General features: G+C 44.3%; 2 protein-coding genes across 4 annotated transcripts in view; both read right to left on the bottom strand.

Moving 5' to 3' along the window:
- GCN1 (GCN1 activator of EIF2AK4) overlaps positions 1-18,130 on the bottom strand; it is a 62,864-nt gene extending 44,734 nt beyond the window's left edge. For 2 of the 3 annotated variants that reach the window (XM_081283944.1, XM_081283945.1), the window contains exons 1-10: positions 17,847-18,129; positions 12,421-12,523; positions 8,029-8,092; positions 6,682-6,813; positions 6,125-6,233; positions 2,493-2,591; positions 2,270-2,404; positions 1,375-1,443; positions 1,126-1,234; positions 460-534 (exon numbers count right to left, since the gene is read on the bottom strand). In XM_081283944.1, the coding sequence (XP_081140070.1) occupies positions 460-534; positions 1,126-1,234; positions 1,375-1,443; positions 2,270-2,404; positions 2,493-2,591; positions 6,125-6,233; positions 6,682-6,813; positions 8,029-8,092; positions 12,421-12,523; positions 17,847-17,912 (961 nt within the window). In that variant the 5' untranslated portion in view covers positions 17,913-18,129. Of the gene's footprint in view, positions 1-459; positions 535-1,125; positions 1,235-1,374; positions 1,444-2,269; positions 2,405-2,492; positions 2,592-6,124; positions 6,234-6,681; positions 6,814-8,028; positions 8,093-12,420; positions 12,524-17,846 lie in introns of all 3 variants that reach the window. The other variant, XM_081283946.1, reaches the window with a different exon arrangement.
- A 1,655-nt stretch (positions 18,131-19,785) lies between these two features.
- RPLP0 (ribosomal protein lateral stalk subunit P0) lies at positions 19,786-24,127 on the bottom strand. Its single transcript, XM_081286813.1, has 8 exons — positions 24,080-24,127; positions 23,680-23,781; positions 22,455-22,630; positions 22,257-22,344; positions 21,995-22,141; positions 21,696-21,881; positions 20,565-20,705; positions 19,786-20,009 (listed from the first exon to the last, which is right to left on the bottom strand). Exons 2-8 carry the CDS (start codon positions 23,731-23,733, stop codon positions 19,848-19,850), a joined length of 954 nt encoding a protein of 317 aa, XP_081142939.1. The 5' UTR covers positions 23,734-23,781; positions 24,080-24,127; the 3' UTR covers positions 19,786-19,847.

Here is a 24,127-nt window from a genome sequence, read left to right as displayed (position 1 = left end):
GGCTGCAGACAGCTGAACATTCATACTTTAGTGTGTTACTTTTAGGCTCCCAGCTCTTCACTCATTATCTGTTCGCATTAGAGCCCTCAAGAAAGAAACCCTACTTATGTAGGTGGCTAAAGTCTTATTTCTTTTTTTGTTTTTGTTTTTTGATACTAGAGATTGAACTCAGCAGCAGTCAACCACTGAACCACATCCCCAACCCTATTTTGTATTTTATTGAGACAGGGTCTCACTGAGTTGCTTAGTGCCTAGCTTTTGCTGTGGCTGGCTTTGAACTTGTGATCCTCCTGTCTCAGCCTCCCAAGCTGCTGGGATTACAGGCATGCACCACTGTGCCCAGCTGAAGTCTTAATTCTAACCTGAGCTGACCCCTACTCCCTTTTCAACAAGAAATGTAACAAATACAACCAAAATCCAAGGTACACTGAGGGGCCTGCCAGAGTTCTGGATACTCACTGGCCAGGCCTTTCACAATATCCAGGGCATACTGGCTAAGGTCAAGCGTCACTGATGCCAGCAGACTGGAGATGGCTAAGGGGAGAGAAAGCATTGTCAGGCGAATCTTAAGGATCAAGAACTGTTTTGCCCTACTCCCCAGCAAATGCCACCAGGTCTGCTCTCTAGCCACATGTAAACATGACCACCTTCATCTCTACAGGGATAAAAGAGTAGTCACACCCTTGAACCAAAGCTCTGCTGAAAAGTTATATGCTATCCCATCCCAAATAGCAAAAAATCACCCCTGCAACATTCTAACAATACGTTACCAATTGAGTCAGGGAGAGACTCAACCCTCATGCTTTATTGTTTCAAGTGACACCTTTACACTAAGTCCAAACTGTCTGGAGAAAAGGTTCTTAACCTGAATGATCCTAAATCACTAAAATCATATGCAGCATTCTAAGTGGATATGTTTTTGTGTGTTCTTTCAATAAGAAAGTCCATGACTTTCAGCATATTCTGAAAAGGATCCCTGATCTCTCTCCCAAGGTCCCAAAGAGGTAACAGTGAATAAATACATCTCCCACTCCCAACTCGCATATGCTTCCTGCTGCCAATCATCAGGAGTAGAGCTGATGCAGCAACTCGCCCCTCCCATCATCCTGTTCAGCTGGAACCTACTTTCAATAACATTTTCTGGACTCCTGAGTAAGGACTTCTGTATGGTGGGCAAAATCAGATCCTTAAATTCTGAGTGGGACATGTACCGGAGCAGAGGGGCACAGTTATCCTACAAAAAAAAAAAAAAAAAGAAGTCAAGACACCCAGCCCTCATGGGAATAGGAATAGAATAAAGGGCAGAGCTGTGTCCTGGAATTTAAAATGGGACTTGAGGTTTGTCCAGGCGAGTAAGGTACACCACCCACTCACCAACAGGTACTTCGGAGGCTTTACTTTGCTCATCAGAATGTTCTTCACGTAGAAATCCAGCAGCGCACTCTAGAGGACATAAAGATCTGGATGGACCCTGGCCCTTTAAAAGTGTCTGGCCTACAGTGTAGATCCTCTTGAAGGAGCCCCCAAAAAACACAAATCAGTACCCCAAAATCTCAGTGGTAAGCACAGGGTCCCACTGATCATTCCAATCCATTTAGAAGCCCTCCAAGGTTCTCCATGGCTCCTGGGATAAAATCCAAAGATGGTGGCATAGCTTATAAGACCCTGCCTGCCCCCAGGAGGCTGTACCTTGCACCTCTCTCACCCACACCTGCCACTCCAACCCCATAAACCTCATTGCTCCCCCCACCAGCTGACTTCTCTGCTCTTCCTCACCTCTTCACCTACTAACTCTTCTTCCACCCTCAAAGTTCCTTCACCCACGATGTGTTCCCTGGGCCACAGCCTAGTCAGGATCCCCCAATGCAAGTGTCGCAGTTTCTCACACTTTTCCTTGGTAGCACTTATCACAGTTATGATTATCTAGATGCTCATCACCTACTGTCAGATTCCTTTTCAGATTCAGTTCTGCAGGAATCATAGATCCCTTACTCCCTGCTGCATCCCCAGCACCTGGCAGTTCTGGCACATGGCCACTGCTCAATGGAGGTGAATAAATGCCTGCATGAACAAGCAAACTACTATTCTAATAATTACACCAGGATTCACCACAAGCTAGACTACAGAGAAAACTTTCCAATTCCCTGAAGTTCATTATTATGGCAAAAGGCCAAGGTCTCATGGGAGAAAACCAACAATGTGAGATGAGACCAACAGCTCAGGCCACAAAAGCAAAACAATACCCATTGTCATTGTGCCTGGCACTTACCTTGTGCTGATTGACCACATCCATTTCCTTGTGGCTTGTGCAGAACTGTACCAGCAGACCCAGCATGCCAGCATAGTTCTGGTTGGGTTCTAGGCTAAGAATGGCTGACAAGTACTGTTCCACCAGCCCGGGGTTCTGAACAAGAAAGCAGAAGTCAGATGTCTCAAATGGCAGCAAGGACATGGAAGAAGGATTGCCAGCCACCTCCTGCCAGCCCTGTCACCTCTTTCCATAGCTTAGTGAGCTTCTTCACAGCACCATTCACGGCATGCTTGTGGGAGCCACCCAGCACCTCCAGCAGGAGAAGGCACTGTACCTCCACCTGCCAAGACAGGGAAACACATGGGTCAGGATGTGATAAGGAAGTGGAGGTCCTGTGACCCTCACCGTCTGCCAGAGACCTTCCTCAGGTCCTTGGATCCCGGCCTCTTCCATTCAACTCCATCCTGATTCTCCCCCTCTAGGCCCTTTAATTATGCTAGCAATTATTTAATAAATATTTTAAGTTGCCTACTCTGACTCAGACAAAAGGGAACAAGACATACAGGGAACAAGATAGAACTGAGGAAGAAAAAGATATTAAACGAATATAGACACAAGTGAATACATAATTTCAGTGAGACAGGTGCCATGCAGGAGAAAAACAAGGGTCCTATCTCATATACTCCTTATCTGCCCTGACTTTCTTTCATTAAGTCCATAAATGCCTGCTATGCAATGACCAAACAGCAGGCACCATGCTACACACTATGAAAGTAAAGCTCAAAATAGTTAATTCTAGAAAACACAAAGCTCATTATCCAACCCAGAAGGCACACAGAGGTACCCAACTAAAAAACCTCAGAGACTTTATGCTTCATAAGACACCCAAAGTTACTGGGGAGCAAGGGCGATTTGCCACCCTGAGAAAATGGATATGCTTGTGAAATCACAGCTGCTGAATTTCACTTGCCCATTTATAAAATGACACACATACAAGTTATTCACTGTAGCATTGTATCAACAGAGGACTAGGTATAAATATTATGTAATTACAAACTATATGCGTTCTGGGACAAAATCTAAGACTAAAAAATGTGAAAGAAGAAAAGTATGTACCGTGTGCTATTATTATTATTATTATTTTTTAAAGAGAGAGTGAGAGAGTAGACAGAGAGAGAGAGAATTCTTAATATTTATTTTTTAGTTCTCGGCGGACACAACATCTTTGTTGGTATGTGGTGCTGAGAATCGAACCCGGGCCGCACGCATGCCAGGCGAGCGCGCTACCGCTTGAGCCACATCCCCAGCCCCACCGTGTGCTATTATTTTTTTAAAAATATTTTTTAATATTTATTTTTTAGTTTTCAGTGGACACAACATCTTTATTTTATTTTTATGTGGTGCTGAGGATCGAACCCAGCGCCTCGCGCATGCCAGGCAAGCACGCTACCACTTGAGCCACATCCCCAGCCCCACCGTGTGCTATCATTTTGTTTAAAAGAATATTTGGGGACTGGGGCCTTAGCTCAGGGGTAGAGCGCTTGCCTAGCATGCCTGAGGCACTGAGTTCGATTCTCAGCATGTAAATGAATGAATAAAAAATAAAGGACCAACAACAACTACAAAAAAATTTTTTAAAACATGTACAGAGAACATACCTGTATTCAAAAAATTATTAAGGGAAGGAACCAAGGTAGCTAGGCACAGGGGTTGGAGGGCAACCAATATAACCTTCTATACCTGCTGGATTTTGAACTTTTTGGTAATACAAAAATTTTTTAAGTTTGCTGATATCACATTCAGAACTATACTGCTGTTCTCTCTCCTGGAATGTTCTAACCCTTGATCTGGATATGGCTTATCCTCTCATATCCCTCAGGTCCCTGCTCAAATGACACCTCCTTAGAGAAGCCCTCCTGCCACCTGCAACCATTCTATTCCCTCACCCTGCTTCTCTCAGCACTCCTATGTTCTCTGGAGCTGGGGTTGTGGCTCAGTGGTAGAGCGCTTGCCTGGCACACGTAAGGCAGTAGGTTCAATCCTCAGTGCCACATAAAAAAAATAAACAAAAAACATAAAGGCATTTTGTCCATCTATAACTAAAAATGTGTTTAAAAGAAAAAAAAAAGTATAAGCTCCATGGAAGCAAGGTGCTTCTCTGCCTTCTTGTTGACACATGAGCCCCCACTTTGAGAACAGCGCCAGCATATGACAGGCCCTAAACCTATGCTCGGGCAACTGAATGAAACTCAACCAGCAAAGGAGAATCCAGATTCTAGACACAGAAAAACTAAGCAGCCACAAAAAACCTGATGCGTTCCTCCCATACCACAACACTCCAGGGCTGACCCTCTCTATCCCACAAGCTGGGTGACTTACCTCAGATACCAGTTATAAAAATTCACTGGAGGTAAGCTATGAGCTCACCCAGGATGAACCATCTTATAAGAAACTCTTTTGGTAACAAAGAAATGCTCCATCTAAAGGGGTTCAAGAGAGTCCCAGCTCACACCAATTACAGCACATACACTACCTGGGAGATTTAAGAGTTTTAATCCATCATTAATTAATTGCTAAAGGCTACTCCATGGCTGCCCCCTGAGGTGTGGTACTACATAAGCTCCCAAGGATGTAGCCATCTATCCATTTAACTTGCTGCCTGCTTCATGGAGAGGTGCTTCTGGCTTTCTAACAGCACTTGTCATTTACAGTCACCTGATAAGTACTCTACAGTTTCTATGGCCATTTCACATGTGTTAACTGAGCCTCTCTCTCTTTTTTTTTTTTTAAGAGAGAGAGAGAATTTTAATATTTATTTTTTAGTTTTCAGCAGACACAACATCTTTGTTTGTATGTGGTGCTGAGGATCGAACCTGGGCCGCACACATGCCAGGCGAGCACGCTACCGCTTGAGCCACATCCCCAGCCCTAACTGAGCCTCTCTTAATAACTCCTTTTCTTTTTGCAGTGCTAGGGATTGAACCCAGGCCCTCACACTTGCTAAGTGCTCTATCACTGAACTACATCCCCAGCCCTTTTTATTTTGAGACAGGGACTCACTAAGTTGTCCATGCTAGTCTCAAACTTGCAATCCTCCTGCCTCAGTCTCCTCAGTTGCAAGGATTACAGGAATATGCCACCATACCCAGCAATAATGACTCTTAGAGATGTGTGGGTGAGTGGTACTTTTTCCCTTTTTGCAGATGAGGAAACAGGCTCAGAAAATTAAGTGATCTGGCCAAATCTCATGGCTAAAAAGCAGATCCATACCAAGATCTTCATATTCTTTTTCATTAAACCATAAACCATTTCTCTTGACCTATACTAAGCATAACTACTCATTCAAAAGAAACTCCCCACCTAGCCTATTTAGGCCATCTCTAGTAAGTAGACATGTGGGAACAAAATGTAGGGAATGTGAAAGGGAGGAGAAAATTTAGGGACCAAAAGGCAGGGCAAGAATTCTATTCCACTAGCCAGTTCAACATTGAGATCCAAATACAAGAAAAAGGATAATTATCAAGAAAAAAAAATTATTTACACTACTATGGTTTATGGTTTGCTTGCTTTTTGGCTATCTTTCCCACTCCAGCTTGTCAAATCTTCCATACATGCCATGAAGGCAGGGACCATGGTCTTCTTGTGCATCACTGTATCTCCTGTACCTCAAAGAGAAGCTCAAAACCATATTGTGAATTGATGAATATGATTATGTTGACACTTGTGCCCAACTTCAAAAGTCACATGCCTCAGGGTAGGTCAAGTTCCTTGTCACAGGTACCTGGAAGAGCACTTGCACATCGAAGGTACTAAAACACCCCTAACTCCATGCAGAAAGCTGACCCTCACTTCTCTAATGACCTGGGAACCTACCAGTTTATTCCAGATGTCTCCTTGCCGCTTTGATTTTGAGGGAAAGACAATGCGCACTAGAAGGCAAGTCCAGGTCAGAGCCAGCAAGGCGGCTGAGCCGCTGCTCTTACTGTAGAGGAGAGGGGAAGAGAGGGTGAGTGCAGAGAACAAATATTCACCCCCACAGCCCTGCCTGGTACATAGGACCCTCTCTTGACCAAAGGGGGCAGAAACCTCCCTTTAAATCACCTATGACAACTAAGGACAGAATTCAAGTCTCATTCGCCAAAGTTCCATTTCTTGGCACTTACGATCATAAAAACAAAAGGATGGCTTGCCCTGTCCAGTGCCTTGCTTCCACCAGTTTCCAGCCCTGCTTCTCAGGAAAGTGTGATTCTCCACTGAGTTGCCCATCCTCACTCCTCCCTCCACCAGAGGCTGACTCCAAGCAGACTCAAGGGCCATTCAAAGAGCAAAGAGCTAAGAACAAGGTGTGCCAGTGAGGTTCATCTGCACTAGCCTAGCCTACCTGAGCAGGACCCACCAATCCCTAAGGAGCCACAATCTTTACTGCTTACCTGGGAACACCTGCTTTGGAGCCAATGCCTGAAGACTGCAGAGAGTGCAGGAGGTTCTTGGCAGTGGCCTCTGGCTGGGCCTCAGCCAACTGCTGGATGGCTGCCTGCAGGGCCCTGCGGGAGGCTGCATCTCTAAGAGAAAGAATGAAGCGGAAAGGTGAGTATGTGGACTTGGGCAGGGACAGGACTGCTTAAACCAAGCACTGGCCTTTCTCAGAAAAAACACAATCACACTATATTCTAGAGGACACAGACGACAGGATTAGGAAATAACTAGAGAAATCCACCTCCTCCCAGAGTTTTAAAAGTAGCTGACAAGGGCAAATAAACCATTAAGAGTATAAGGGAAGGGGCTGAGGCCATAGCTCAGTGGTAGAGCGTCTACCTCGCATGTGTGAGGAGCTGGGTTCGATCCTTAGCACCACATAAAAATAAAGAAAGATACTGTGGGGCTGGGGATGTGGCTCAAGCGGTAGCGCGCTCGCCTGGCATGCGTGCGGCCCAGGTTCAATCCTCAGCACCACATACCAACAAAGATGTTGTGTCCGCCGAGAACTAAAAAACTAATAAATATTAAAAAAAATTTCTCTCTCTCTCTCTCTCTCTCTCTCTCTCCTCTTTCACTCTCTCTTAAAAAAAAAAAAAAAAAGATACTGTGTCCAACTACAACTGAAAAAATATTAAAAAAAAAAAGAGTATAAGGGCAGAGCTGGGATTTGGGCTAAGCGGTAAATCGTTTGCCTAGCACATACAAGGCCCTGAGTTCAATCCTCAGCACCACATATAAATAAATAAAGATATTGTATCCAACTACAACTACAACTAAAAAATAAGTATTTAAAAAAGTTTCTCTTTAAAAAAAAAAATGGGCTGGGGATGTGGCTCAAGCAGTAGCACGCTCGCCTGGCATGCGTGCGGCCCAGGTTCGATCCTCAGCACCACATACAAACAAAGATGTTGTGTCCGCCGATAACTAAAAAATAAATATTAAAATTAATTCTCTCTCTCTCTCTCTCTCTCTCTAAAAAAAAGAGTATAAGGGCAGCACCTACATTCATGGAACACATATTAGGGCTTCCAACCAGGCCAAGTGCTTTAGCATGCATGATGAAGGATGGCATACACTGAGCACTTAGGACGAGGCAGGCATGGTTCCATGCCTTTATACTACCACCTCCTATATGAGATAGACAACAGCATCATTCCCAGTCTGTAGATGAAGAGACTGAGGCACAGAGAGGTTAAGAACTTGCCCAGCAGCTTGATATGGACCCAGGTCTAACCACTACCCCATACCATCTCTCTGTATCAAGTGCTCCAGGCACTGAGCCTCTGGTTGGGATTCACCTGTATCGATGCAGAGTCAAGCAGAACAACTTGCAGAGCCCTTTCACTGCTCCCTCTGGCAGATCTGAAACCCAAGATCACACAGAAATGGATCAATAAAAGACAAAGTGAGCATTTGCTTAAGCCAAACATTCTGCCAGCCAGGGTCTTGGCCACTGGATGCTGACACTCCCCACATGTGGGATAAAATCCTCAGGAGGAAAAAAACAAAAAGATCAGACCCTAGGAAAATGCCTGGTACAGAAAAGCTTTAGGGAGACATTTGCTAAATGAATGAAAGAAAGGAAGCACAAGTGGTTTCAAAATACTCCATGCTGGGGCTGGGACTGTGGCTTAGTGGTAGAGCGCTCGCCTAGCATGCATGAGGCACTGGGTTCGATCCTAAGCATCACATAAATGTAAAATAGATATTGTATCCATTTAAACCTAAAAATAAATAAATAAATACTCTATGCTCTCCATGGAGCAGAGGTCTGGGAGTTCTGGACTATTCTGCTTCTTGTTCTGGATGCTGGTAACACGACATGTTGGTGTGTAATGATTCAGCAAGCTGCTTGTATTTTTCTTTATGTACATCCTAATAAACAGTTAAAAACACAGTACAATCCAGGCATGGTGGTGTGAACCTACAGTCCCAGTTACCTGGGGAGCTGAGGCACAAGGACCACAAGTTAGAGGCCAACGTGGACAATTCAGCAAGACCCTGTCTCAAGAAAAGAAAAGTCAGTAGCACAATTCTGTAATCCCAGCTACTAGGGACACTCAGTCAGGAAGATCCTGAGTTTGAGGCCAGGCTCAGCAATTTAGGGAGACCCCGTCTCAAAAAAGGGCTGGAGATGTAGCTCAGTGGTAGAGTGCCCCTGGGTTCAATCCCCTGTACCTAAAGAAAAAAAGAAAGTATTAAAGTACCAGGACTAGAAAAGGAAAGAGACCTTAACTGGAGTGGTTTCTGAAAGTCTAAAGGACCTAAGGATGGCCTGTAAGTAGTCAATAGAGACGTGCGAAGAGAAGGCAGCACATGCTCAGTGCTATTAGCAACATGAGCAGACATGCAGGGCACTGAAAGGAAGGCCCGCTGTCCCCCAGCACTCCATCAGTGCTGCTCTAAGCACTTCACACTCGTGAACTGATTTAATTCCCACAAAGAGGGCTCTATTATTAATAAGCCCTCTTTAAGGTGAAGAAAATGAGCAACAGGAATCCAAGCAGGCCAGCCAGAGGGAATCAAGCAGTTTGGTCCACCAAGAGTGCTCAGGAATGTTAGGAAGCCAGCATGTAACAAGTGCTGCAGGCCAGACCAGAGACTGCAGACAAAAGTGAGAGGCCCTCAAGAGCAAGAGATCCATGAAGGGCTCACAGGGTGCCTGCATTCCAGGCACCCAAATGAGGAAAGAGAAATGAATGAGGTACAGGGACCAAGTTCCCAGAGCTCTTAATACTGTGTTGTCAGTCTGACTTAGGACTACGGCAGTAATTAAGGGAAAAAGAGTGAGAGTAAACAGGGCCAGAAACAGGTGGTGACTAAAAGAATGGCAAGAACAACAGCTAATATACCCTACAAGCAAACCACAGCCAGGCGATGCGTCAAACAGCATCAGGTGTGTTTTTACTTCTCATACCAACGCTGAGACAGGTACTACTGCCATCTCAGGTTCAAAGACGAGAGACAGGCTCAGAGAGGTAAAGTGACGAGGGCAGGTCACACTACCTGTATGTGGCAAAGGCATGGCTAGAACACAGCTGAGCCTCTCATCACTGATTATTGAACTAGAAAAAAATTCAGTCACAGGAAACACTGCCTCAGTGAGTCTTCCATTCAGGTCTATGGAGACAAGAGTGGGGAGAGCAGAGCCGCCTCAGAGGCCTCAGGTTCAGGTTCAGGCTCAGGCTCAGGCTCAGGCTCAGGCTCAGGCTCAGGCTCAGGCTGGGCTGGGAGATATGCACCAATGGCCCCCAGGATTAGCCAGCTCTGACAAAGTCCTCAACCCCTCACCCTGGCTGGAAATATCTTACCCCATCTTTGGTTGACTTACTTGATTATCTGTTACCATACACTATACAACAGCCTTTCCTTGGACTCAAAAATAAGAATACCAAGAATTAATGATTTCATGAAGGAGTTGGTTAACTTTCCACAATCAACTTATACATCAAAGTCTAAGCACTTCACAAACACAGCCCACCCTAAACTGTAGAATTTCAGGGTGACAAAAGAGTAAAACCACCCTCAAAAGGTCCTAAGTAGGGGCTGGAATTGTGGCTCAGCGGTAGAGCGCTCCCCTAGCACGGGCAGGACCCGGGTTCGATCCTTAGGACCATATCTTCACCCCAACAACTGGGACAAAGTGGAGAATGTAGTGATCAGCAGTCATTTCACAGGGAGAGTCAACCATTATGGCTCCGCACACACATACAGTGATAACATCACAACCTGTCTTTAATAACTAGAACCATGTTGAGAAAAAAACCTCTGAGGAGGCCGTAAACTCATACACTAAAGATTAATACACAGGCAAAGTTCTCAGAAGCTCACACACAGCAATTTACCCCATTTATACACCACTTTAACAAGCTTGGGTATGTTGCTCAGACAACAGCAGTTGAGAAGCATCAAAAGAGGATAGGGGGGCTGGGGATGTGGCTCAAGCGGTAGCGCGCTCGCCTGGCATGCGTGCGGCCCAGGTTCGATCCTCAGCACCACATACCAACGAAGATGTTGTGTCCGCCGAGAACTAAAAAATAAATATTAAAAATTCACTCTCTCTCACTCTCTCTCCTCTCTCACTCTCTCTTTAAAAAAAAAAAAAAAAAGAGGATGGGGTGGGCTGGGGGTGGCTCAGTGGCAGAGTGCTTGCCTAGCATGTATGAAGCACCGGGTTAGATTCTCAGCACCGCATATAAATAAATAAAATAAAGGTCCATTGACAACTTAAAAAAAAAAAAAAAAAAAAACCAACAGGGGTGAAGAATGGTGGGAAGTAGGCTCTTCACCAATTTGAGTAGGAGCTGACAAAAGGGGAGACCCAGTTCCACACAGCCAAAGCTCAAACTTGAACAAATCAGGAATCTCCTAGAGGGCTCAAAACCCACCCCAGGGCTTTCTGAATTGTTTCTGAGTTGCTGGTGGAGCTGAGAATCTCTGTAATAAGTTCTGAGGCAATGCTGATGCTATCAGTCTAGGAACCACATTGTGACAACCAATGCTGTACAATAAAACAAACACATCAAGACAAAATTTAAAAAACTAATGAGGACTTATTGAATGAAGGCAAAATGATCTTACACAGCCCCATAGGTCATAGAGAAATCTGTCAGTTAGTAGGCAGGATGAGGACAACTAGATGTGCCTGGCATTTCCCACCACATGCTCCCCAGGCCCTGGGAAAGTAAGTTTTCAGCAAAAAAAGAGGTTCAATGAAAATACTATATTAAAAAAAAACACTTAATAGGGCTAGGAATGTAATTCAATAGTCAAGTGCTTGCCAAGTTCTACAAGGTCCTGAGTTCAAACCTCAGAATTGCAAAAAAAAAAAAAAAAAAAAAAAAAGGGTGCAGTGGCATCCACCTATAATCCCAGCAATTCAGGAAGTTAGGGGCAGGAGGCTCTCAAGTTCAAGGCTGACCTCAACAGCTCAGCAAGACCCTGTCTCAATAAAAACCAAAAAGGAGTGGGGATATAGCTTAGTAGTAGAGCACCCACAGGGCCAATCCCCAGTACTTAAAAAAAAGAAAGAAAAGAACACTATTAAGTGTTCTTTTCAAAAACAGTTTGTTGTAAATGTCCCAGATGAGTATGAGAAAACATCTCCCAAATTTACTGGAATTCTTTACTGCTCAATCATCTGCTACCATCTTGCTGACTTACATGAACACACATTGAGAAAAACTGTGCTCCAAGTCACAAGGATGCTTTTGTACCCATATTCTAAAGAAAGACTGTTGGGTCAGGTAGAGCAGTGCAAACCTGTAATCCCAGCTTCTCAGGAAGCTGAGGGAGGATCACAAGTTCAAAGCCAGCCACAGCAATTTAGTAAGCCTCTGAGCAACTTAGCAAGACCCTATGTCAAAATAGAAAAATAAAGGGCTGAGGATATAGAGCAGCGATAAAACACCCCTGGGTTGAATCCCCAGTACCAAAAACAAAAAGAAAGAAGGATTGTTGGTATCTTCTAGAAACATTTCCAATTGAAATGTATAAAAACTATAAAAAGCTTTGACACCTGAATGAAAAAAGTCTCCACTAACCCATATGTTTCAACTGTTTCAATGCACATTATAACAAACAAAGTGAAGGCAGAAGTTGTGCAGAGCAAGAAAAAAAAGATCAGAGCGCTAAGAAGAAATTATTTTTAAATGGAATAGTATACAGGCAATAAGATGGTAAATAAATACCTTTTCCAGCAACACACTTTCCTAGTTCACCCAGGATTTCTCTCCGTTCCTTCACACTGGCTGTTGTTACCTTCCCCGCAAAACGTTTTAGTGTCTCGGAAACCTGTGAAGACCAAGCCCACAAAAACAGTTTCACCAGGTAGACTACAGAACAATGAGCGTGTATGTGCACACGAGTGTGTATGTGCTGGAACTGTGCACAACTGGCACTGAGGCTGGATAATTCTTTGTGGGAGTGTGTTGCCTTTACCCCTTATAAGATTTTACTAGCATTCCTGGTCTCTACCCACCAGCAGTCATTCTCCTCCCCAAGCAGTTTTTGTCTTTGTGGTGGTGCTGGGGATTGAACCTAGGGCTTCATGCATTTGAGGCAAACACTCTACCAACTGATCTATATCCCCAGCCCTTCCTCCAAGCAGTTTTGAAAATCAAAATCTCCCAATGTTGTCAAATGACTCCTGGGGAACAAAATCATGGCCCAGCTGAGATGCACATTTTAATCCAATCAGTCAATATACCTTGCTTAGACTTGGGCCAAAATAGGAAGGCAAAGGGCAAAAACCTGTTGACAGAAATATCTTTTCAGAACTACCCAAAACCTAGAGAAGGCCTATGTGCCCAGTATTTTCCTTTTACATTATCCCACTTTATCATCTCACAGGGGAATGTCAGTATCCTGGCCAGTCTAGCTGAGCACAAGTACACTGGCTAAAGGTAAAAGATTAAAAGGTTGGAGCCCAGTTCTGCCCCTAATTAGCTGCAGAAACTCAAGTCGAATAATGTCACCTCCTGATCTTCAGTTTCTTCATCTATCCGGGACAGATTATAGCACCTATTTCATATGACTGCTGTGGCAATTAATGAGTTAAAGAAATACAGCATTTGGGCTGGGGTTGTGGCCCACAGGTAGAGTGCTTGCCTAGCATGTGTGAGGCACTGGGTTCGATCCTCAGCATCACGTGAAAATAAAGATATGGTGTCCACCTATAACTAAAAAATAAACTAAAAAAAAAGAAACACAGCACTTACTCATCTTGAGCCCAAACTGGTTACTAACACTAACAAGATTGCAAGAGTAGCATCAGTAGCCCCATCTCATTAGTGATGAAGGAACCACCTCCAAGAGGGGAAGTCATTGCTCAGAGTGCAGCCCAGAGTCACAGCATCTGCATTTTTGAAACTAAGCCTGAAACCAAGTAAGTGCACAAACTGATGCCAAATCTTTAGCTTTCAACAGTCATCTGAGTTAACACAGCTATAGTCCCCTGCTAGGGACATAAGCATAAGATCCAGGGAGGGGAGCTGTGTGCATATATTTCTGAAAGCCCAAGAAAATCTACTTCTGAGCAGTATTCTACAAGCCACAAAGTGGGCAGGTTGTGGATTCATGAGCGAGCAGTAGAGAAGGACACGGTAACACATAAGGGCCATCGTGGTATTTTTGAGGATATTTCACAGGCAGCTCTCAGTAGTAGTATAACTCAATGGGGCCAGAGAAATAAAATGAGGCTGCATTTTTTTTCTTTTTCTGCTTAAATCCCTGTTCTAATTCTCTTGGCAATGAACAAACTGATGTCCAAACTTCTATATAAATGATGGTTTTAACTTAAACCAGTCTTTACCCTCAGTCCATACCTCTAAATATGGAGGCAATGTTGCTCATGCTGATTCTTCTTGATTTTTCAGTTTCACTGTTTTTCTACCTTCCTCCTCGGACCCCACCACAGGCTCTCTACACTTCCTCAGTGTAAGTTCCCAGTGTTGTCATAGGGACTACATAAGAGGTCAGTGTTTGCGTTATATATAGGTATTCAACTTCCATGTCATTAACTGTTTTGTCTTTTGCAACACTGGGGATTGAACTCTGGGCCTCCTACACACTAGGTAAAATAACTGTTTCTTATCCTGCCAGCATTTTGATCTTTCTGGAGTTAATAACCATCTCACCTCACTTCGGTTTGCTTTATCTATTCTTACTAATAATTCAAAACTTTCAGTTGTTTCAATTTGATACATTTAAGCAGATCAGGAATTTCAGCAAATTTTATTCTCCTGAAGGAATGTCTTTTGATTTTCTGTCCTTCCACAATCTGGTAGGTGACCCTTTACAGTTGAAGTCCAGTTTATCACCTTGAAAATGTACTCTTTTCTTATTACTATCCAGGTGACGAATAAACATCCTCCATTCTGAGGAGTTCTTGCAAGTCTGAAACTGTTCTAGCCTCACAGGTGACCAAAGTTTGTCTAGACTCAGAATTCTAGGTTGCACTCATTTTTCTTCAGAATACAGAAGACATTTTTCCATTGAGTTCTAACTCTCAAGTTGTGGTTGTGAAGTCCAACGTCATTCATTTTTTGTTTTGTTTTTGTCTTTGTGTGTGTGTGTGTGTGTGTGTGTGTGTGTGTGTGTGCGCGCGCGCGCGCTGGGGATTGAACCCGGCGGCACCTTACCATTGAGCTACATCTACTGCTTTTTCATTTTGAGACAGGGTCTCACCAAGTTGCTGAGGCTGCCCTCAAGCTTGCGATCCTCCTGCCTCAGCCTCCCATATTGCTGGAATTACAGGAGTGTGCCACTGTGTCCAGCTTCTGACTTTGGATTCTCTGGGTAAGACCTGATTTTTCTCCCTAGAAGCTTCTGGATTTTCTCTTTGCTTCAGGGTTCTGAAATTTCAGGATAATGTACTTTGTTCTGAGTCAATTTTTACCACTGTGCTGAGAATTTTGGGGTTAGAAACACATCCTTCACTTCAGAGACAGTTTCTTGACAATTTCCTTGAATATTAGTCCTATACTAGTGCTCCCAGAGCAGTGGTCCTCTGCTCTACAGTCTCCATAGAGAAAACCTTTAGTCTTTTGCGAGGAACAAAAAATCTAGGAATCTGGACTGAGGTTGTACAGCGCTTGCCTAATATGGGTGAAACACTGGGTTCCATTCTCAGCATGGCATATAAATAAATGAATAAAATAAAGGTCCATCGACAACTAAAATGTGTGTGTATGTATATAGTTAAATTTTAAAATAAATTATAGGGGCTGGGGATGTGGCTCAAGCAGTAGCGGGTTCGCCTGGCATGCATGAGGCCCAGGTTCGATCCTCAGCACTACACACAAACAAAGATGTTGTGTCCACCAAAAACTTAAATAAATAAATAAATAAATAAATAAATAAATCTCTCTCTCTCTCTCTCTCTCTAAAAAAATAAAATAAAATAAATTAAAAAAAGACCTAGGAATCTGACTGCATCTGAACATGGCTTTCAGCCAGTCCTCCTCAACCTAGCTCCTCCTCTAACCCTAATTCAAGGTTAGCTGATACCATCAATCCCCACTTTCAGAGATTCTACAATGTATTTTCAGGTTGATTCTCAGCTTTCCTACCTGCTAGGATCAGGATTCATTTCCTTGGATCTGCTAAATCTTTTACCACTCATTGACACTTTCTAGCTTCCAAAAGTTTACTGTTGCTGTCTGCTTCCCTTCTCCCAATCCTTATGGGAATTGAGTTGAGAGAGAGAGAGAGAGAGAGAGAGAGAGAGAGAGAGAGTGTGTGTGTGTGTGTGTGTATGAGAGAGTGAGAGAGAGAGAGAGAATATGTGTGTGTGTGTGTGTCTGTGTCTGAGATTCAAATCCAGAGCCACCTGCATGCTAGACATGTGCTCGACTACTGAGCTACATCCTCAGTCCCAATTTTTTTTTTTTTTTTTTAAATAACACTGGGGATGAACCCAGGCCCTCACACATGCTAGACAAGAACTTCACCACTGGGCTAGATACCGAGCCCTTTTATTTTATTATTTTTTTTAATATTTATTTTTTTAGTTTTCGGCGGACACAACATCATTGTTAGTATGTGGTGCTGAGGATCGAACCCGGACTGAACGCATGCCAAGCGAACGCACTACCACTTGAGCCACATCCCCAGCCCAACTTTTTATTTTATTTTGAAACAGGCTCTTGGTAAGTTGCCCTGGCTAACCTCGAACTTTCAATCCTCCTGCTTTAGCCTCCCAAGCAGCTAGGATTACAGGTATACACCATGCATCCAGTTTGAATTTAACTTTTTTCCCCCAACTCCTTGTCTCCCCATTCACAATACAGACCAGGCACAGAGCCTAGGGTGAAGTATACTTTGCTTCCTCTTTATATACAGTATAAGAGCGCAGGGGTTGAGTGTGTAGCTCAGTAGAAGAATGCTTGCCTAGCATGTGCAAGGCCCTGGGTTCAATCCCCAGCATACCTCCCCACCAAAAAGGAAAAAAAAAAAAAAAGTACTATACACAATAACACATCCAGTGGTGAGCACCAAGATGCCTTGATTTTATACTTTCATTTATTTTATCTAACTTACAAAGCCACATGCCTAGTGGCTACCATACTGGACAACACAGCTCTAGAGAAAAAGATTCTTTTCTGCCTGAGTATTAACATTACATATTAAACATATCATTCCCTCTACACCCTCTAATAATACCCAATAGACTAAGATACTTTTCTTCCTAGGATTTAGTATAACATAACTTTAAACAAATTAACAGCCTCTGGCATGGGAAACCCTCACTAAAATTCTCCTGAATGTTCAGGTTAAGTGATCACTTTTCTGCCTCGCAGCCCGCGCACCCACACACATCAATCTTCTCAAGTGGAGATCAAGTGAGCTAAATTGTCCTTTAGATACTGGTTTCTTTTTTCCCCTGGTATTGTTTTTTCACCCTTAAATGCAGCTACAAAGGAGGCTAGATGGAGGGAAATGGTTTTCCCAAGTCTTTCCTGAACTACAAGAAACCCACAGGTGTTAACACTCAAGAATGCCAAGACTCTTCTCGGGTAGGGTCAGTTCTTGCTGTAACCCTGCACCTAATAAGAACAACCCAAACATACCAAACCCTCCACTACTGCACTGAATCGCACCAACAACCCTATACAATAGGTGCCATTTCAATCCCCTCTTACAGACGAAAAGATTGAGTCTTGGCAAGGTGAAGTCCCTTGTCTAGAGTCTCACAGAAATCGAAGAGGTGGGACCCAAACCCAAATCTGTATGAACCCAAAGATTTCCCTACACATAGTAGGTGCTCGAAAAATACTGAATACAAAGTTTAAAGAAGACCCGGCGCTGGCCCGGAGCTCACAGCTTTGGAAAAACAGAGTGGAGACTCCGAAAAGTGAACTTCTGCAACTGAGAGGTCAGGGCAAGGCCCCGCAGGGCTCCAGCTGCTCAAGCCGGAGCTCCTGCCTCCCCGAGTCCGGGGTCGGTCTGCGCCGCCCGGGCCGGGTCGGGAGCCGCGAGAAGCCGGCCCGAGGCCCTCTGCGCCGCGCCCTCCACCGGCGCCATACCCCGCACCCTTAGGTTGAGCGGTCTGGCCCGACGACTATGGTCCGCGCCCAAGCGCTGGCCGCGTTGGCCCCGCAGCCGCCCACCTCACCTGCGTGTCGGCCGCCATCCTGCCGGCGCTGACTCCGGAACCGCTTCCGGAGCGCTTCCGGGTCATAGCGGGGCCCACGCGGCAGGGCGAGGCCTGGAGTGCACTGGGTCCTTGGCGCCCCCGGGCGCGATGGCGGCCGCAGCAGCTTTTGCGGACTCAGGTACCCAGGGCGCTGGCTGCCAGCGTCTGTTCTTCCGACCCGGGTCCCAGCTTGTCAGCCTGGCCTGGAGGGAGACGAGGGTCTGAGCATTTGTAACGTGGTGAGACCGCCCTGCAGCCCCCAGCCACTTAGAGCCGCAGGCGCAGCCAGGACACCCCCTCTTAGGCCTTCCTGGTAGGCTGCATTCCGCGAAAACCAGTCTGTCGCCCGCGAGGAGTTTGCAGTTCCTTGGGGAATGACTTGGAGAGGGCCTGAAAATGGGTAGATAAGGCATCAAGGAAAGATGCAGGAGCCGAGAAGCCTGGCCTGGGTAAATGCTGGACGGCCTAGACTGGGAGTAAAAGTAAAGATCACGAGGTGGGAGAATGCAGAGGGTAGGAAGAAGCCCTAGCGAGTTGCCTCAGTTTTACCCAATATGGTTGCTCTCTGGAGGATCTCCAGTTTAGTTTGGTCCAGGACTAGCAGTGGCATTCAATCTTTTTTGACAGCCCTAGTTACAAATATATCATGATCCAGCACAGATCTGTACGTGAACTCGAAGCTTTATGACAAAATACCTATCCTTTCAATTGCCAAGTAGTAAGCTCTCCAGAACTGACCTGGCATTATTTGAATGCCTATCTTAAGTAAAATACTCCTTAGAGGAACCCATGTAAACAAGAATTCTAGTGTAAAAATAAGAGTAGTCCCCCTTCATCTTCAGTTTTGCTTTCAACAGTCTCTCCCCCACCCCAACTATTATCTGAAAGTGTGGAATAGAAAAACCCCAGAAACATTTCATGTTTTAACTTGCATGCTGTTTAGTGTGAATATTGCACCCTCCCTACTGGGACATGAATCATCCCTGTCTATCCAAACTGAAGGTACCTCAGCAGCCATCTTAAGACCCACTGCACAACCAGGGTTTATATTCCAGTAACCCTTATTTTGCTTTAAGGGCCCCAATTTAATTATAGCTTAATTGCTCCATTTTATTAGTAATAACCTCTAATTGTACCAAACTTCATAAATGAAAACTTAGGTCTGTAAGGAAAAATCTGTAATCAGCCCTCAAACTTCAAGGCTGGGGATGTGGCTCAAGCGGTAGGACGCTCGCCTGGCATGCGCAGGGCACTGGGTTCTATCCTCAACACCACATAAAAACATTGTGTCCACCTAAAACTAAGTAAATATTTTTTTTAAAAAAATTCAAGGGTTCCACATGTAGATCCAACCAACTACATATTTTTAAAAGCTGGCTCTATTTAGCATGTGTTCATTATTCCCTGAATAATACATATTACATTGTATTAGGTATTAAGTACTCTAGAGATTTAGATTTAGGAGGGTGTCTATAAGTCATATACTAATATATATATATATATACCATTTTATGTAACTTTATAAAAGGACTTAAGCATTGGCAGACTCACATCCAAGGTCCTAGAACCAATCTCCTCCAGATCTTGTGTAATTTTTTACATCAAACTGAGGGTTTTGAACATATCCCCTGTGGATGAGGAAGAACTACCATACCCTAGAAGAGCAGTATTTTCATTCAGACTCAAAAAAGAACCCATCCAAATATCAACCTCAGAGCTAGGAAGTAGCTCAGTGGAAAGCACTTGCCTTGCACACACAATGCCCTGGATTCAATCCCCAGTTCCAAAAAAAGGGACAAAAAGAAAACGCAATTATCAACTCCAAATACAAAGTACTCATGTTCATACCATTGCTTTAGTTTTTAGCATTAAGTACTATAAATCTCAAAATGTAGAAAATGAAGAAGAGTTCAGAAACTTAAGAAGTAAGCCTTTATTTCTTTGTTTTGCATATAAAGCTGAGTTGTTGCTTTTTGGTGATTAGTCAAAGAGACCAAATCCCATATCCTCATCCGATTCCTCCGACTCTTCCTTGGCTTCAACCTTGGCTGGGGCCGCAGCAGCAGCAGGAGCAGCAGTAGTAGCAGCAGCCACTGGGGCAGCAGCCACAAATGCAGATGGATCAGCCAAGAAGGCCTTGACCTGAAGAAAAGCCAGTGGTCAAAGTGGTCATCCACACCCCTCTACTACCCACAAGCTTCCTGCCTTTGTATGGCTCAAAATAAATAACTACAACGTCTAAGCCAGTATAGCCTTTCTAGTCAAATCCCTGCAGGGGAACATGGGTATGGCCTAGTGAGGGAGTTTAAGGCCCAGCTCTTGCCCACAGCCCACCTCTCTGGATCTCCTATCATTTCTAAAGTGAGAATACATTTCCCTTGTCCCCAATCTCTTTAAGCTCTTAAATAAAGGAGCTGGGCGTGGTGGCAGACACCTGTAATCAGCTTCTCAGAAGCTGAGACAGAAGGATCACAAATTTAAAGCCAGCATCAGCAAAAGTGAGGTGCAAAGCAACTCATTGAGACCCTGTCTCCAAATAAAATACATAAGAGGGCTGGTACCAAAAAAATAAATAAAAAGGCTGGGGTTGTAGCTCAGTGCTTAAGCATCCCTGGATATGGTAACAAAAGGACTAACTCAATAAAGCTACTGTTTGTTACCCTATCAGGCCCGCTGTGGTCCTGGGTGAAATCTTACCTTCTCAGCAAGTGGGAAGGTGTACTCAGTCTCCACAGACAAAGCCAGGACCCTCTTGTACCCATTGATGATAGAATGGGGTACTGATGCAACAGTTGGATAACCAATCTGCAGACAAACACTAGCAACATTGCGGACACCCTGTGGGAGAAAGAAAGATTACATTTTAGTGAGATACCCTAAAGGAAAAAAAAACAGTGAAGACCAAGGAAAGCTTGATATGGAAATACAACTCATAGCAGCTCAATCTCAAAGGAGACATTTCATCTTACACCAAATGCTCCTGGCAGGGCAATTCAAACGGATGAGTTTATAAAATGTTTTTGCACTTATTCCAAACCCAGGTATTCCATACACCATGCTGGTGGTGGCTACCTGAAAAGTCACCATTTTGTGAAAAAAAAAACTGTTAATAGTCATTGACTTCGATATATGAGATAAAAACTTTAAATACAAGTGCTCTCTCCATATCCACGGAGGACTGGTTCCAGGACCCCTCCACAGATACCAAAATCTGTGGATACTCAAGTCCCTCATAGAAAATAGTGTAGTATTTGCATATTACTTACAAAATCCTCCTTATACCTTAAATCGTCTTGAAATTACTTTTAATAACTAATACAATGCAAATACCATATAGTTATTATACTATGTTGTTTAGGGAATGACAAGGAAAAAAAGTGTGCACACATTCAGTACGTATTTCCTTTTTAGCAAACTTGAATTGGTTAAACCTATAGATGCAGAACCCACAGATACAATTAAAAAGGAATTACATCTTCTATCATTATTATTCCTTAAAGACATTTTAATGGCAGAATTAGGCACAACAATCTCAAAAATAAGGACAACCAGTCATCCCCAACAAAGGGCACTTGGCAATGTTAACTTTTATCTATTAAACTGTCACTTCTCTTTCAAGTCATGACACTATTCAAAATTTCATGTCTCATCATTGCAGGCCCTGGAATAATAACCTTTACTACATGCCCAGCATTTTTCTAAGGCCTTATCCTCATTAAATCTTTCAATAATCTTACAGTATACAAGAGTAAATAACCTGCCCAATTCTGGTACTTGTCATGTTCCCAACTATTAACATAGGAAGGAGCGGAGCTGGGTAGCACATACTTCCAGGAAGCGAGAATGCAGAGTCTCCTCTGTGATGTCAAGCACTTCAGGGTTGTAGATGCTGCCATTGTCAAACACTTGCTGAATGATCAGCCCAAAGGAGAAGGGGGATATGTTCAGCATGTTCAGCAGGGTAGCTTCGCTGGCTCCCACTTTGTCTCCAGTCTTTATCAGCTGCACATCACTCTGAGGAATAAGGTAACAGTGCGCAATTAATACCTAGACATCCAGCAGTCCTACAGCCTCCAGGAGAAGCCCCCCATATGCCCAGCTTGCACTGGTGAGCCTAGTCTACTCACCAGGATTTCAATGGTGCCCCTAGAGATTTTAGTGGTAATGCCCAAAGCCTGGAAGAAGGAAGTCTTCTCGGGCCCCAGACCAGTGTTCTGGGCTGGTACGGTGACTTCACATGGTGCAATGGCACCAGCACGGGCAGCAGCTGGAACCTGAACAATGAACAGTGAGAAAAGTCTCTCCTCTGACACAATATGGAAAAGATCAATTTTGCTTTAAGAAGCCAAACTCAAAAAAATTTTTTATCTAACCTAATTCTCCCCTTACCTTATTGGCCAGCAGCATGTCCCTGATCTCAGTGAGGTCCTCCTTGGTGAACACAAAGCCCACATTCCCCCTGATATGAGGCAACAGTCTGTAAAGAGAAGTTCACAAGAGATGTTACCTGAAAGCACCATTCTTCTCCAGGAAAAGGGAGAAGGGCACTAGGAAAGGAGGATAAAGTTGACAGAAGCATTGACTGACTTCTCTAGAGCTGGGTTGTTTTCCAGATGCCCTCGAATGGCCTTGCGCATCATAGTGTTTTTGCCCATCAGTACCACAGCCTTCCCCCGGAGGGACATTCGGATCTGCTGCATCTGCTTGGAGCCCACATTGTCTGCTCCCACAATGAAGCATTTTGGATAGTCATCCAAAAGTTGCTACAAAAACAAGCCAGAAACAAGCAAAAGTTTAGCAGGAGGAAGGCAGAAAAAATGTCAGCAGAAACTAAACCCCATAATCACTCATTTCCATCTTCTTTTCTTCCAACTTTTTGAAGTCCCACTATATTGGGCCAGTCATATCCACCAGATCCTCCCGAATTGTAACACTATCATATTTGATCCTGATTTTCTTGCTATGTATACTAAAAACTAGCTTTCTATGTTTAATCAAAGCTTTTTAAATGTACATTTAGTGGGGCTGGGGTTGTGGCTCAGTGGCAGAGTGCTTGCCTGGCATGTGTGAGGCACTGGGTTCAATCCTCAGCACCACAAAAAATTAAATAAGAATAAAATAAAGGTATTGTGTCTATCTACAGCTAAAAAAAAATCTTTAAGAAAAATAAATATACATTTAGTTTCCATTGTTCTTTTTCCAATTGTGAAATGTTTCTGATTCATCAAAATGGCTGCATTAACAGAAAACTGTTCCCAATAAGTTGATCATCTGATGACATGGACTTTAGGCAATCAAAACATAAAGCAAACACTGCAAAACACCCCTTGTAGAATGTACATTGTGTACTTACAGATTAAAGTTTTTTGTTTGAAAACCTTCATGATAAAAGTGCAAGACTAAAATACAGACTAAGCTCTACAATGTGGCCTAGAGTTTTGGACTAAGGAAGCCCCACCTCAAAAGCCATTCAAAATAAGTCACTGGACACTGAATTTCTTGACTGACAGGTTCTAAATGTGTAATAATATGGCTCTTTACAATGAGTCACTCCTTGTCTCAGATCTCCCCAAAAAGGTAGACAAGGGAACAAAGTATGACATGAGCTAAGATAAACTATTTGACTTGCCTGAGCCTTTTCATCAACAAAGCGCGCGGGGGGGGGGTCATCAGGGGAAATTAAGACTATAGGAGATATACCCCAAATTGCCTAATTCAGTAGCTGTCACCAAGTAACAGCACCTGGCAGGTGACTGTCCCTATTAGCGCCCAGGAACACATGATGGTTGGCCACAGCCCACTCCGCACTTACGATGATCTTAAGGAAGTAGTTGGACTTCCAGGTCGCCCTGTCTTCCCTGGGCATCACGACGGTGCGTCAGGGATTGCCACGCAGGGTTTAAAGACGATGTCACTGAAGGGAGAAAGGGAGCTCAGACCCCGCCAACCCGACACCTGTCCTTTTGGTCTGAGGCCTTTGCGGTGCTAACCACGCGCCAGCGCCCGCCGGGCCTGGACCAGCAGCCGCCATCAGCTGTGGAGCGCGATCCGCCGCCGAGGTCCCAGGCGGGACTGGTCGGGGTCCCATAGTCCCCAAACAGCGCTCCACCACATACATACACACACACGCGCGCGCACAGACACTCCGATCACCCAAAGATCCCAGGCTTCCTGCCACCAGCCCACCGCATGGAACAGGCGGCAGCACAAACCTCTCACGAGGACGCCTGGCGAGAAAAGGGCCGCGCGCCGGCGCGTGT

Source organism: Spermophilus citellus, assembly GCF_964194105.1.
Source record: "Spermophilus citellus genome assembly, chromosome: 3".
Lineage (NCBI taxonomy): Eukaryota > Metazoa > Chordata > Mammalia > Rodentia > Sciuridae > Spermophilus > Spermophilus citellus.
The sequence above is the reverse complement of the archived record's forward strand: the minus strand, read 5'-3'. Positions and strand labels throughout refer to the sequence as shown.

Coding starts and splice junctions, on each gene's coding strand:
- RPLP0 (XM_081286813.1), bottom strand. CDS start 23,733: ATGCCCAGGGAAGACAGGGCGACCTGGAAGTCCAACTACTTCCTTAAG. Junction 22,631..23,679: donor ACTACTTCCTTAAGATCATC/GTAAGTGCGGAG, acceptor TTGTTTTTGTAG/CAACTTTTGGATGACTATCC. Junction 20,010..20,564: donor CCTTCCCACTTGCTGAGAAG/GTAAGATTTCAC, acceptor GCTTTTCTTCAG/GTCAAGGCCTTCTTGGCTGA.